The following is a 15,328-nucleotide window of genomic DNA, read 5'->3' as shown; positions in this document are numbered from 1 at the left end:
ACTTGAGAAACCAAATTGTGAGGAAGCATGAGCAATCTCAAGGCTACAAGTCCATCTCCAAAGACCTGAATGTTCCTGTGTCTACCATGCGCAGTGTCATCAAGAAGTTTAAAGCCCATGGCACTGTGGCTAACCTCCCTAGATGTGGCCAGAAAAGAAAAATTGACAAGAGGTTTCAACGCAAGATTGTGCGGATGTTGGATAAAGAACCTCCACTAACATCCAAACAAGTTCAAGCTGCCCTGCAGTCCGAGGGTACAACGGTGTCAACCCGTACTATCCGTCGGCATCTGAATGAAAAGGGACTGTATGGTAGGAGACCCAGGAAGACTCCACTTCTTACCCCGAGACATAAAAAAGCCAGGCTGGAGTTTGCCAAAACTTACCTGAAAAAGCCTAAAACATTTTGGAAGAATGTTCTTTGGTCAGATGAGACAAAAGTAGAGCTTTTAGGGCAAAAGCATCAACATAGAGTTTACAGGAGAAAAAAGAGGCATTCAAAGAAAAGTACACGGTCCCTACAGTCAAACATGGCGGAGGTTCCCTGATGTTTTGGGGTTGCTTTGCTGCCTCTGGCACTGGACTGCTTGACCGTGTGCATGGCATTATGAAGTCAGAAGACTACCAACAAATTTTGCAGCATAATTTAGGGCCCAGTGTGAGAAAGCTGGGTCTACCTCAGAGGTCATAGGTCTTCCAGCATGACAATAACCCAAAACACACTTCAAAAAGCACTGGAAAATGGTTTGAGAGAAAGCACTGGAGACTTCTAAGGTGGCCAGCAATGAGTCCAGGCCTGAATCCCATAGAACACCTGTCGAGGATCTAAAAATGGCAGTTTGGAGAAGGCACCCTTCAAATATCAGGGACCTGGAGTAGTTTGCCAAAGAAGAATGGTCTAAAATTCCAGCAGAGCATTGTAAGAAACTCATTGATGGTTACTGGAAGCGGTTGGTCGCAGTTATTTTGGCTAAAGGTTGTGCAACCAAGTATTAGGCTGAGGGTGCCAATACTTTTGTCCGGCCCATTTTTGGAGTTTTGTGTGAAATGATCAATGTTTTGCTTTTTGCTTCATTCTCTTTTGTGTTTTTTCATTTAAGACAAATTAAATGAAGATAATAATACCAAAGAATTTGTGTTTGCAATCATTTTCAGGAAGAAACTGAATATTATCTGACAGAATTGCAGGGGTGTCAATACTTTTGGCCATGACTGTAAGAATTGATGTCGTTGGCATTGAAATGGGCACTGTAGGTGTGTTTATGGTCCTACACTCCCTGACAACTTTGCTTCCCCATTGACTTGCATTGGGTTTACTGTTTCAGTCGGACCCCGACTTTTCCCTATAGTCGGCCGATTTCGTTCGACCTGACTTTTAAGAAAGTCAGGTTTCATAAAACCCGACGACCCGAAAAAAGGCAAAGTCGCTCATCTCTAGCTCTGAGCTCTCTCCAGACTTCAGAGCATAATGAACCTAATATGACAAAAAACAGAATAGTCATACTCACCTTACATTCACCTCTACAGTACAACTCTTCCGCTGTTCATTGCCATCCATCCAGTACTTACTGCATCTTCTGATTCCTTAGTTCGTGCACTGGATTCTTTGGTCCACTCACATTCTGCGGCACACCTAGGTCTCATGGTGCCCCGTGGGCGTGCGGAAGGTCAGCGGCATCATGACATCTCAAAGTATATTTTGGTGAGTGGATATGTTTGTAAAATTTGAGTAGTAATCAATTCCACTTGAAGTTATTCTCTCATCTCTTCTGGCATACTGTTTTATTAAAATAAAAATAAAATAAAGGGTTTGCATAGCTAAAAAAAACACGAGTCTGTCTACACAGTTAAATGTTTCTATTTTGCAAATTTATAGTATAGTAAAAAAAAATTGGATGGAAGCATAAAGACTATGTAGTCCTCTTCATTAGAGTTGAGCGACTTTGGTCGGATCGGGTTTCATGAAACAAAATTTGTTTCAGATGAAACTGGTCCGACTAGGGCTAAAAAGTCGGAGTTTTGTCCGAAACCCGACCCCAATGCAAGTCAATGGGGAATAAAAGTCGGCACTGAGTTGATGAATGTCATCCGCTCAATGCCGACATTTTTTTCCCATTGACTTGCATTGGGGTCGGGTTTCGGACGAAACTCCGACTTTTTTTACCCTATTTGGACCAGTTTCATCTGAAACAGATTTTGTTTCATGAAACCCGATCCGACCAAAGTCGCTCAACTCTACTCTTCATATGTTGCGAGTACATTAAACAATTACTCCAATTACAGAATCAAACTTGGTGTGAATAGCGCTAAGAGGTGAAGAAGGTCAAATAGTAATATTGTCATTTTTATTTCTCATATCCAATAGCCCTGAAACAATTTATGTTTAGTATGACATTTTGGCACACTCTGACGTTGTGTTTCTTTGTATTATGAAATTCCTTTTTATCACTGAGTTTTTTTCGAAAACTTTTTCAGTAGTTTTCAAGAATGTAATCTAAACTATGCGTAACTTTAATAAATAAAGTAAATCCATACACAAGCAAACAACTGTGCAGATGTGAGCAAACTACCACTGCGGAGGGTCGGTTACTTCCATATAATTGAAAACATGATTAATACTTGAATTAATATGTCTGGATTATAGCCAGTTATTCATTTGAATAATCACTAAGAAATCTCAATTTGTTAAATGTGACCTGTTTGTTTCCCTCCATATTAATTTGGTGTTAGGGCTGCAGGAGTTCAGCAGCCAATGCATCATTGTCTTCAGTGCAGCTGAATTAGTTGCATACTGTACATTCCATTGTTTTACAACAGCGGAGCTAATACATCTGGGTCAACATCTGCAAAAACAACACAGCTAAGGGTAGCCTTCATTTTCCACCAGACTGTCTATGTGATTCCATGGGGAATTTTTGATTTCTCGGATATGCATTGAATTATTTCATTTCTATAACTACTGGCTTCAGTTAGATTGATAATTTTATGCTGCAATTCAGATGGGAGTATCCAATGCATTTATTATTATAGGTTTAGACAATAAATATGTAACCCCAGAAAAAAGGCTGGCACGGCTATTAATATGTAACAAGCCTCATTTGCTACACGGCAAACCTAACAGGACACTTAAGAGTGGTTTGTAAAAAACGCAAACAGGCTTAATGTATATGAATAGTAATGCATATTTTATTGGACTGTACAATAAAAGCAAAATACAGCATAAAACTATTCTAAAAGTACCAAATTGTACCTGAAATATCAACCATGTTGCTAACATTCTACATATTAACAAGACCATCATCTTCATATAGAACACCCTATGTGTTAGGCTCCAGGATTTTCCCACTGCAAAGGGTGGATACCAAGTCTTGTCTGACTCTTTGGTCTCCCATTCAGACTCGGCCGGGTACTGCTCAGCATAGACGTCGGTCCCAGCATATAGCTCAGGCTCGTGCTGTGTGCTTGGTTACTGTTGGTTTTCCTGCCAAGTCTTTAGTATCCAATGATATTCAGGGACAGTCCAGTGCTCTGGAGTCCAAGTCCGGAGATCACCATACTGAGCATGTCCACTATCTCATTGGTGGTCAGACATCAGCTGCTGTGTGATGTGGCAGCTCTGGATTGGTCCACGAGCAAGGTCCTGTCTGACTGAATTTGAGCCTACTGTATAAAAGGTTCTCAGAGGCGCACGCCAGCATGCTAGTGTCATTTGTGATTGCGTGTGAGTGGATATGCTACCACTCTGCTTGCACTTGTGCCGCTCTTATAATGGTGACTGTGTGTCTAGGCATGCAGTGTAGGGTGGGAACTCCCGCTTGGCTTAGCATCTGTCTCTGGTCATGTGTGCGGTTAGCACAGCTGAGTTTCAGTGCAAGCACAACCACCAGCCTAGACTTCCCTGGGGGAAGCAATAAGGACCCCGACTAGTGTCATATTTGCTTTATCACTGTGACGTTTAACAGGGTAAAGAATTCAGAGCTCTTTTGTTCAGTACCTCTCTGTGAAGTAACTGAGCTGGGCTCTCCGTGTATCATTCACACGGTGTGGCATCTAACACTGTGTGATTTAGCAATCGCTTGCCGTCTATACAAATGGCAAGAAAGAATCAATATCACCATTACACACTGAACGGGAAACCTCTGGGTAAATCTGACATGGAGAAGGACTTGGGGATCCTAGTTAATGATAAATTTACCTGGAGCAACCAGTGCCAGGCAGCGTCTGCCAAGGCAAACAGGATCATGGGGTGCATTAAAAGAGGCCTGGATACACATGATGAGAACATTATACTGTCTCTGTACTAATCTCTGGTTAGACCACACATGGAATACTGTGTATAGTTGTGGGTACCGGTGCTCAGGAAGGATATAATAGAACTAGAGTGAGTGCAAAGGAGGGCAACAAAATTAATAAAGCGGATGGGGGTACTACAATACCCAGAGAGATTAGCAAAATTAGGATTATTTAGTCTAGAAAAAAGACGACTGAGGGGCAATCTAATAACCATGTATAAGTATATAAGGGGACAATACAAATATCTCTCCGAGTTTCTGTTTATACAAGAAATTTGATGGTCACAAGGGGGCATTCTCTGCGTCTGGAGGAGAGAAGGTTTTATCAACAACATAGAAGAGGATTCTTCACTGTTAGGGCAGTGAGAATCTGGAATTCCTTGCCTGACAAAGTAGTGATGGCAAACTCAGTCGAGGGGTTCAAGTGAGGCCTGGATGTCTTCCTGGAGCATAACAATATTGTATCTTACAGTTATTAGGTTCTTTAGAAGGACGTAGATACATTTATTCTGATGGAATATAGGCTGAACTGGATGGACAAATGTCTTTTTTCGGCCCTGCTACAGTGCTGTGCAAATTAATTGGGGCAAAGCATTTTTTTAGGTAAAATCCTAAGTTTGTTACCAGTCAGTGATTCAAACCAGTTTTAACTGCTTTGAACAGGCACTCACACCTGTTCAAAGCAGTTAAAATTGGTTTGAATCACTGACTGGTAACCAACTTACGATTTTACTTAAAACAATGCTTTGTCCCAATTAATTTGCACAGCACTGTATCTATGTTACTATGTCTTGGTTCCGTTATTGCTCAATAGGGGAAGTTTTACATCTCTGCATGGTGGACCCCGGGTTGCGATTGCACTCTATTATACATCTTTATTTAGTGTAATTCGCCAACCCTAACACTATGTTTCAACCTCAGTTGCAGTCACAATAAAATCAGGATAATATTTCAATATCAGGTACCATGCTTACAAATATAAAGCAGAAAAGAGCAGAATAATACAAATAATTTTGTAGAATACTACAATTAATGCTTGCCTATAGTTTATGTATTGAGGTCTAAGGGGTAAGGTTTCTCCTTGTGGAGAGTGACATGCCAACTCAGGCTTGTCAAGGTAAGGAGGCTTATTCACCGTGCAATGCTCCTCTGTGAAATTTAATATGCAAATTGCCTCTTCAGAGAGAAAGAGAACTTGAACTCTATTGTGCCACCTGTTGGTAGTAGCGATCCCACAAGTCACAATCAACCCTTTAACAAGTCTTGCAACATGACTTTTATCCTAAGTTATATTGCAAGAGTCGTTAAAGGGTTGATTGTGACTTGTAGGATTGCTACTACCAACAGGTGGCGCTATAGAGTTCAAGTCCTCTTTGTCTCTGAAGAGGCAATTTGCGTATTAATTTATGTATTAGATTCATGTGAACAAGGTACTCTGCTAAAGTTCCAGGGAAGGTAAGGAAATTTGGGAATTGATGTATTGCATTCATGAGGCCAAGGTACTCTGCTATAATTCCAGGGTGGGTAAGTCAAGTGAGAAATTTATGCATTAGATTCATGAGGATAAGATACTATACTAAAGTTGCAGGGTAGGTAAGGTATGGTAAGGGGGGTGGTCGGGAAAGGATCCCCACAGGTATAATTGCATGCTGTGTCTTCCTGTCTTCATCCTGTAAATAGTAGACTTCTCTAAACATGTAGGTTTTCAGACTGCTTTTGAATGTTTTGAAGGTGGGGGATAGTTGACTGGTAGGCATAGTGAATTCCAGAGTATAGAAGAAGAAAGAGAGACTTTTTTCAAACAGTTGTGTGAGGAGCAGACAAATGCAGAAAAAAAATAGGTCTTGATGGGACCAAGATTGCATGTGGTAACAGGAAATTAGGTCAGAGATAAAATGGGTGTCAATTCACAGGACACATTTTAGTGGCTAGATTAGTAGCCTGTGGCCATTAGATGAGAGTAGTGAATACTGCCTCCTACCTCTTGGCACAGCAGCAGAAACAGACAGAAAATGACCTCTGTGCCAGTACAGTATATTGACCCTTTACAATCCAAGAGCTCATCATAGTGCACAATTCCACCTATTTTAAAGATGGAATTGGGCCCCTTACTTCTTGGGTGATTGTGTGCCTGCACAGGTTGCACCAATGGTATGTCCGCCCCTGTCTCGGGATTTGTGGCTCTTTATTTGATTAGCCAGCCTGGTAAAATGTCACATGTGCATCACGTTGCAACAATGGTGTCAAAATAGAAGCGGTGGATGCCAGAGGTAGGAGGTGGTTCATAGGGTGTCTTTCCAGCTGCCACAGATTACTGACTGGGCCTTTCGAATTGGTTGACACCAACTCTAATTAAAGATATATATGGTAACAGGTTGTGGACAACCTAATAATTCATTATTAGTATTCTGAATTTATGAATTGAATTCTCTGAAAATAATTGGTAGTGTGTAATGATTTTAGCAATCGGAGAGACAAAAGTTTAACAACGAAATTGGATTATTTGGGCAGCAGAATTTAGATCTCTTTCCGATGTCCGTCTTTGATGCATGTGTTCTGTGCAAGTTTTTGACTATTTCACATTCATTGTATTCTCTGGTGCTGTTCAAATGCTTATGTTTTTTGTGGGGCAAGTATTCAAAAAAAAAAAGCACAGAGACATACGTTATTCATCAGTTTCATGGATTAAAGTCACCCATTCAAGTGTATGGGTTCATGAAAATCATGGACAGAACATGAGTGCTTTCCATGAGCAGTTGTGTATTTTCTGTTTTTAATGGGGTGCTCTGCGTGATAAAAGCTCATACACTGACCAAGCACTGATGACAATGTGATCCAGCGTAATGATGATATTCAGTCTATTTTATTTTAACGTAAAAGAAAATAACAGATGTCTGAATGGGGATATATGGTGGATTAGATGGACACAGGAGTGATTGCTGGGCAAACACAGGATGGTAGGTGGTGAGTAGTGGCGAGGCTAGAGAGGTGAGAGGTAACGTGAATATAAAGATTATTTTAGTTTTTACATTTTACATTTCATTTGCTCTGGGGTCAGGAGAGGCCCCAGTGCACAATAAGGGACATTACATTTGCAGAGAATAACTTTGTGAGAATTGGCGAATACAAACTTTGCCTGATTCAATCCTCTCTTCATTAGCACTTTTGTGTTGAGAAATGTTTTTGAGTTTTTAGACTACTATTTTGTTATAATAAATGGCAATTGATACAAGAAGTCATTGATGGTTCTATAAAGTTTTGTACCATTAGGCCACATTCTCACGATGAGGTTTTGAAGCATTTTTGATGTTTTAAAATTTTTACACTTATTTAAGTTAGTTTACTTACGCTTTTTCATTGCATATTTTTACATGCATTTTTATCTTGTTTTTGTAGTTGTGTTTTTGGTCTCTGTTTGGTGTGTCATGCTTTAAATAAAGCTACTTCGTTTTGGATAATTTGTGGATTTTTGCTTTTGACAAAACTTTCTTACTATACATAGGTGCCTATTACATGCATTTTTTATGTGTTTCCAAAGCAGAAATGCATTAAAAACGAATGTGCGTTTTTTTGCTACAGATTTTCCACATCTAATGTAAGTCTATGGGGAAAATTCCCACAGAAAACTCAGCGCACCCGCAAGAAAAGGTGATTTGCTGCGGATTTGGAATACGCACAACTAGGCCGGTTTACGCTGAGTAAAAAAGAAGCACCGTGGGAATGAGATTTCTATAAATCCCATCCACTTTGCTAGAACTGTAAGATGCTGCATTTTTAATGCTGCAAAAACACACAGCATCAAAAAAGGCAACAAAAGCTTGGAGTGGAAACATAGGGTCCCGTTACATTTAGCGATGCACCAGCGTTCCCAACAATGATACGACTTGGTCAGGATCGCTGGTGCATCACTAAATGGTCGCTAGTGAGCTGCCAAACAGGCAGATCTCACCAGCAGCGATAAGCGATCCATCGGCGATCGCTCTTACCTGTCACACCGCAGCGATGATGACGATTTCCGCCTGCGTCCATGCGTCGCTAGTCGGAGCCAGCGGGATGCCAATGAGGAAAAAATGGCCCAGGACATTCGAGCGATATCCAGCAGGGGGGGCAGACGCAGGTACGAATCACACAAAGCGAGATCGCTAGCGATTTCACTGTGGCGTCACAAAATCTGTGACGCTTTAGCGATATCGCTATGATCTCGCTATGTGTAAAAGGCGCTATAATCTTAGAGATAAATCTGTTGACATTTAATTAGGACCACATTTCAAAATCTCTCCAAACTTCCTAAAACCCAAGACACGAGTGACAGAGAGCTGCTGTTCATGTTCCTGCTTATAGCATTTCTGTGAGTAAATTCCTTGCTCAGATCTGAATAAATACTGCAGAAAAGTGGTAACTGAGCCATTCTTGTGTTGTAGTCTGGAATTCCCTTCCAGATCCTGATGTTTTGCTGTGTGAATGAGTACACACAACATATGGGATCCCTATTTCTTTTATTCTACTACTGAAAACATGAATTCCATGCTATCTAACCTCCACCAAGAATTTTCCTTGTTCTTCTCCTCATTCCTAATGGTGGTATCTATTGTATATTTGGTAATTGATAAATCTCAGTGACATTACTTGCAACATGTCGCCATCCTTAGCTTAAAAAAGAGTTCCTGTGCAGCAGAAATGTTATGCGACAATAGAAACACAACTTTTGAGTTAATATTAGAAAGATCTCAACTAATTTAGCTAACTGCAAGAAAAATCAGACAATTCCCACACTATATTTTGAGTTGTAATGCCAGTCATAGGGGTCTTAGTAATTAGAATACAGAGTAAATGCAGATCTTAACAAATAAAGGGATCCTGACCATAAAGGGTATTTAGTCCTTTACCGCAGTTCACAACCATTGAAATTAATGGCTCTCTATCATGAATGTTTTATTGGTGAGTGGCAGCAAAAGGGTTTAGACTTCAAATTCTAAAGAAAGCTATGGCCTCTTCCTTATGGAAATCTGTAGGAGTCCAAGCTCAGGAACCCCCACCATTGTCATCGATTCACACGTCTATATGACATGTCAGAGGATATTAGGTGGATTTCAGTGATTCTATTATGCTTATTTTGTATGGAAGATTTAAGAATTCCTAAGACTCTGTCACTATCAGTGGGCAGTGTAAGAAAACTTCTAAGCTACTATCCTAGCCCATCAGAAGTAAAACCTCTTGTTTTATTTAAACTTCACTTAATTGTTAGACCACCCACGCTACTATGAGAAAATGTTTGATGCCAAAAAAAGAATTTTAGATACAATAGTAGAATATCTCATCTCGTTGCTCCCTTCTAGGCATAGTCATCCCTGAAGTGTTGAGTTGTCGAAACAGCTGCTGTGATGAAAATCTCTGTGATCTTTAGTGGATGTCTAAGACACTGTAGACTTATGAACTGCTCTTGTACCTCTTACGTGAGCAAAAATGATAAAATAATATTATCATAGACGTGGGTGATATGTGAACGTTTTCAGATGCAATACTGTAGTGAAAAAAAAGAAAGAAAGTTGAGTCACGGTTCATCCAAATACAACTCTCAAGAGTAAGGAGGAGCAATTACGCATTAGACTGTTTTCTTGTAATTGAAACTTAGGCTCTGTTCACATGGGTGTTGTTATTCTGAAAAGTGCTCGGACTGCTGTACAAAATAGATCATCGGCACCGAAATCAACTATTATTGAGTCCTTCAGATTTCCATTACCCGAGAATTGCACATTATCAGACGAAATAGCTCAACATACTGCACTGTCTATCTAGCAATTATAGCTGTATACACAAAGCCATTACCGATATAGCGATAGTGAATCAAGACCAGCATTGACATTTATCACCTCTTTAGAAGATGTGTAAGAAATGACAGCAAGGTGGGTCAATGGTTATCACTGTTTCTTTGCAGCAATGGGGTCCTAGGTTCAAATCTCACCAGCACAACATCTGCAAAGAGTTTGTATGTTCTCCCCTGGTTTCTCCTCCCATATTCCAAAGACACATTGATAGGAAATCTAGATTGTGAGCCCCATTGGGAACAGTGATGATTATGACTATAAAGCGTTGCGGAATATGATGGCACTGTATAAGTAAAGGATATAAATACTTGTATCTGGGTATGACCTGTGAGACAACTAGTGATTGCTCCTGGTAAAATATGTTTATCAACCACACAGATGTTAAAGAGAACCACTCGGCACGATCGACTGATGCTTCTTTCAAATTCATTTTCTTTGCGGGACTTCATTTCTTGTGTTCATTAGGGGCCCCAGAGATGAACACATCGAATACTGGACATTCTTCACCTTTTCTGTGGATAATGGAAAAACTCATTCAATGAGATAGTAAGAACCATATACATATACATTTTTTTACATATATATTGACTATATCAGTCGTTAAATACATTTTTTTGCTATAAACAATCTTTACTTATTAGAAAGGTCCCTAAACAATATGCTAATACAAGAGACCCCTTGCTGAGATCTTGAGAAACTGTCTGTAATCTGTGTTCAAAATTGGTAGTAGACATTCAGTTTCTCTAAAGCACCATTACAGGGATCACTAAGCATTACACTGTGCTTATTCACATTGGTAGACTGTCTTTTCAATGTAGGGCAGGACACAGGACAACTCCTACAGAGAGAGATGCTTTTTACAAATTTGTAACTAAATATTGATTTGATGTTTTTTTTTTTTACAAACACTTATATGTATATCTATTTTAATGTTTTACAGCAAATACTCAGGCACTCGCGTAATGATTCTAATAAGGTGATCTTTCTCATCACGGATGGCTATTCAAATGGTGGAGATCCAAGACCTGTTGCAGCAGGTTTACGAGACCTTGGAGTGGAAATTTTTACAGTTGGTATATGGCAAGGAAATATTCGAGAGTTACATGACATGGCATCTCAACCAAAAGAAGAGCATTGTTACCTGTTGCACAGTTTTGCCGAGTTTGAAGCACTAGCTCGACGCGCGCTACATGAAGGTATGAGGTTTGACATTTACACACATGCAGTGGATATAAAAAGTCTACTCACCCCTTTTAAAATGCCAGGTTTAGGTCATGTAAAAAATCATACCAAGAAGAATCATTTCCGAATTTTACACATTTAATGTCACCAAAATTCACTCAAAAGCTACAGAATTGTTTACAGCAGCTAATTGAGAGCCAGATTATTTTTTTCAAAATTAATTTACAGTGTCACTAGCATCCTGTCTCCCGATAGCTACACGTAAGACACTAAAGTAGATGTCCACTTTATCCCTATTTTAACAGAAATCATGGTGATATTATATTGTGGCCCTTACTAATTACAGGCTCCACTTCTCCACTTCTTACTGCAGCATTCCTCAGTCTGCACAACTCTACTGTCCACAAAATGACTGCTGATGAAAGACAAGACCTGTCCATCAGACTCTTCCAATTAAAAAAAAAGCTTACCCTTGAAAAGTATTTTTTGATTCGAGCAGCATGACGGGTAGGCCTGGTCACATGCTCCTCCCTCAGTGGCCATTTTGAGAACATGACCGCATTACTGTCAGTGAGGAAAGTTACTCTAACAAGTGTGGAAGGAGAACCTTTCATACCTCTATGCTAGTAAGTACCATAAAATCATGCCCTCCAATACATTTGTTAATGGAAAAAAAAGATAAAGTGGATAGCCTCTTTAATATCTAACTAGTTTTAAACTCTTACTGACTAAGGATGTTTTCCTTTCTATTATTGTTGGTTGTTCTCAGTGGCAGAGACAAAATAATAATCTATTGATACCCTGTAATGGCTTACAAAAATAAAATAAGTAATGTTCCAAAGTAAGCTTTTGAGACTTCTTAGGTCTCTTCATCAGGCATGGTAAGACGAAACGTAAGAAATCTCGAAAGCTTGCTCTGTAACATCACTTATTTTATTTTTGCTTGCCATTAAAAGATATCATAACTACAAGATTATTATTTTGTGTCTCCCACTGAGAGCAATCAATGTCTTCTCAACTGGCTAACACGGTACTAAAACCTTTTTTTTCCCCTTTCTATTATGTCATGTGTCAAAGGTTAAAGAGTGAATATTCCTCAAACAGATGGAGCGAAAATGTACATGACACTTTTAGTAAAAATCTGATTGTGTCCCAGGGAAAAAGCTTTTTTTCTTTCTGGTAGTAATTTAAATGGACATTTTATCAATAGTTATTTCCCTTATAACTTTGGTCAATCGAGAACAACAATGTAATGTTTGCTAATTAGACATTGCTGTATGTACTCACACCGAGCTAGAAGACAATGCGTAGGTAATGATGCTTCTGTTTCATTTCCATATTTATAGATCTTCCTTCTGGTAGTTACATTCAGGAGGACATTTCACATTGCTCTTATCTGTGTGATGGCGCAAAGGATTGCTGTGATGTCATGGCGAGCTGTAAGTGCGGAACTCACACCGGCCAATATGAATGCATCTGTGAGAAAGGATATTACGGTAAAGGGCTGCAGTACGAGTGTACAGGTAAGGACAAAAGTTTATTAGTCTATTAAATGAGATTTATTATTCAGACAGTTTTCTGACACCACATCAATAAGGAAATTCAACAGAACCAGATTTTGTGACTATCACCATTCTATGTGCTGGTGGAGAGAACGGATCAATTCATGGGATTATGTTTTCTCTTGTAGGGATATATACCATATAGGTTTGTAGACTTGTTAATTATGGATCAGATTGTTGTCATTGTATATACATCCATATCCTATCTTAAAAGGCAGAAGCCTTGAATCTTACAAGCGTGAACCTCATGCATTTTTTGTACCACCCCAGTCAATTTACCTACTTGTCACTGTCCTTGACCCACTCCATGGACCATGGCAGGCAGGGAGTTTAATTGAAATAATAGAATGCTAGTATTTCATGAGTACCATTTTTAGGTATATTTGTGCTAAATTTACTTTGTAGACTTATTAACTTTTTTCGTGTTTTTATTGTGTGTGTTCACCATACTGTATACAGTATATATTGTATTGTTTTTAAGGACTTTTCACTAATTTTACCTAATTTCGAGAACGACTATATATGGATAAAAATTTATGGTTAAGTATCTTTTTACACTCATTTTTTTTTTAAATTAAAAACGTTGTATATACTTATGCTGGTTATATCCTAAAGTCTTTGACCTGTCTGTCTATGTAAGATATTCCATTAAAAATCAGTCATTGGAAATCATTTGCCACTTGAACAACCTCTAAATTGTATTTCTCATCAATTTAATTAAATACAAAATGATTTTATTTAAAAAAAATAGGAAATCTCTTGAGATATTGCAGATATTTTAACTTTTGTTTATGGGTGCATAAAAGCAAAGCTGGGAAAAAATAGGTTTGAACTAGGCTCAGAACCCAAGTCAAGAAAATTTAGTTAGTTTTAGCTAAGGCCTCTTTCACACTTCAGTTTTTTCACGTCAGTCATAATCCGCCAATTTTTGAAAAAAACGGATCCGCCAAAAAAGGGGCAGATCCGTTTTTTCCCCCATAGACTTACATTATTGGCGGATCTTGACTGATGGTCGTCCGTCACCCCCGTTTTTTGACGGATCTGCCAAAATTTCTCTGGCTCCCAGGCGGATGACACGGACACTGCAACGTTTTTTCTTCTTCACGGTCCGCTATTTTCATGTGCGCATGCCCGGAAGCTTTGCTCCGGGATCATTTTTAACACAGTAATGCCATTCCGGGATCGTAAAAAAAATTCTCTCTCTCTGTCTCTCTCTCTCTCTCCTTCCTTCCAGGCTGCGGTTCCTTTAAAATTTCACTTTCGCCGAATCCATCAAAAGTACAGTCCGGTGACACCCGTTGATCTCACAACGATCACGGATCCATTTTCCGCCATTTTCGCAGATAACAACTGACAGACAACAACTGAAGTGTGAAACAGGCCTAACACTCATTCTAGAAGTTTTTTTTTAAATATGTATATTTTGATATAATGATTTACATAAACATTTATAGCATATGGATATTCTCTCTTGCACATATTCCATGACCCTTGGTGCAACAGGCTGTCTTTTCTTTGCTTTCGTATTGTAGACAGAATACCACCATGAACAAGATTCAGGAAGACTGAAACAGTGGTGTATTCAAGTATTTTGTCAATATGTATTTATAGCAGTAAATTTAATTTAAGATAATGCAACTTATTGCCAGATTAAATATGGATCCAATAGTAAAGAAATTTGATGAGCATTTCAAATGCCGTTATCTACTTTTGAAGGCTATGGATAAGATTTTCCATCAGTATCTAATTCTTGGTGCCCAACAGCTTCATCCCTACCAGTGCCTAAAATGATAAAACAGCTCCGAACAGATTGAATAAGCTGTTTTGCAATTCTTTACCAAAACCTAGGTTGATTTTAGAGAAAGCATAAATGAACTGTTGCACTTTTCTGATATCTTTTTCATTATAGTCATCGATAGAGGTACTGTATAGGGAAACAAACATTTATGTGATAAATGGGAATTGAGGAAAAATCTTAACTGAAAAACACTAGAAATTGATCATGTTAATTAAGCACTGCCATGAATATTATTTTCCATTAATTAAGTGTATATAGGGGGTGAAATAAATATTGAACAAGTCACCAATTTTCTAAGTAAATATATTTCTAAAGGTTTTATTGAAATGAAATTGTCACCAGATGTCGGTAAAAACTCATCCAATCCGCACATCAAACCATAGATGTCCATAAATTAATCTTTGTGTAATAATAAGAAATGACACAAGGAAAAAGTATTGAACACGCTTATTGAAATTTAATTAATATTTCATGCAAAAGTCTTTCTTGGTGATGACAGCTTCAAGATGCCTCCTGTATGAAGTAACTAGTCGCATGCATTACTCAGGTGTGATTTTGGCACATTCTTACACACACTCTTAAATTTCTGAAGGTTTTGTAGGCTCCTTCTCTGAACTCTGAGTTTTAGTTCCTTCCATACATTTTCTATTAGATCCAGGTCAAGTTATT

General features: G+C 38.8%; 1 protein-coding gene and 1 long non-coding RNA gene across 3 annotated transcripts in view; one reads left to right on the top strand and one right to left on the bottom strand.

Moving 5' to 3' along the window:
- The window catches only part of SVEP1 (sushi, von Willebrand factor type A, EGF and pentraxin domain containing 1), a 543,713-nt gene that overhangs the window by 65,438 nt on the left and 462,947 nt on the right, over positions 1 to 15,328 (top strand). For both annotated transcript variants that reach the window (XM_073552438.1, XM_073552437.1), the window contains exons 2-3: positions 11,058 to 11,313; positions 12,646 to 12,822. In XM_073552438.1, the coding sequence (XP_073408539.1) occupies positions 11,058 to 11,313; positions 12,646 to 12,822 (433 nt within the window). The remainder of the gene's footprint in view (positions 1 to 11,057; positions 11,314 to 12,645; positions 12,823 to 15,328) is intronic.
- Positions 9,491 to 15,328, bottom strand: part of LOC141055746 (uncharacterized) — a 105,624-nt gene continuing 99,786 nt past the window's right edge. The window contains exons 3-4 of the long non-coding RNA XR_012221526.1: positions 12,587 to 12,775; positions 9,491 to 10,629 (exon numbers count right to left, since the gene is read on the bottom strand). This is a non-coding gene — a long non-coding RNA (uncharacterized lncRNA). The remainder of the gene's footprint in view (positions 10,630 to 12,586; positions 12,776 to 15,328) is intronic.

Source organism: Dendrobates tinctorius, unplaced genomic scaffold (genome assembly GCF_039654945.1).
Source record: "Dendrobates tinctorius isolate UK_male_01 unplaced genomic scaffold, ASM3965494v1 ptg000191l, whole genome shotgun sequence".
Taxonomy (NCBI): domain Eukaryota; kingdom Metazoa; phylum Chordata; class Amphibia; order Anura; family Dendrobatidae; genus Dendrobates; species Dendrobates tinctorius.
The sequence above is the reverse complement of the archived record's forward strand: the minus strand, read 5'-3'. Positions and strand labels throughout refer to the sequence as shown.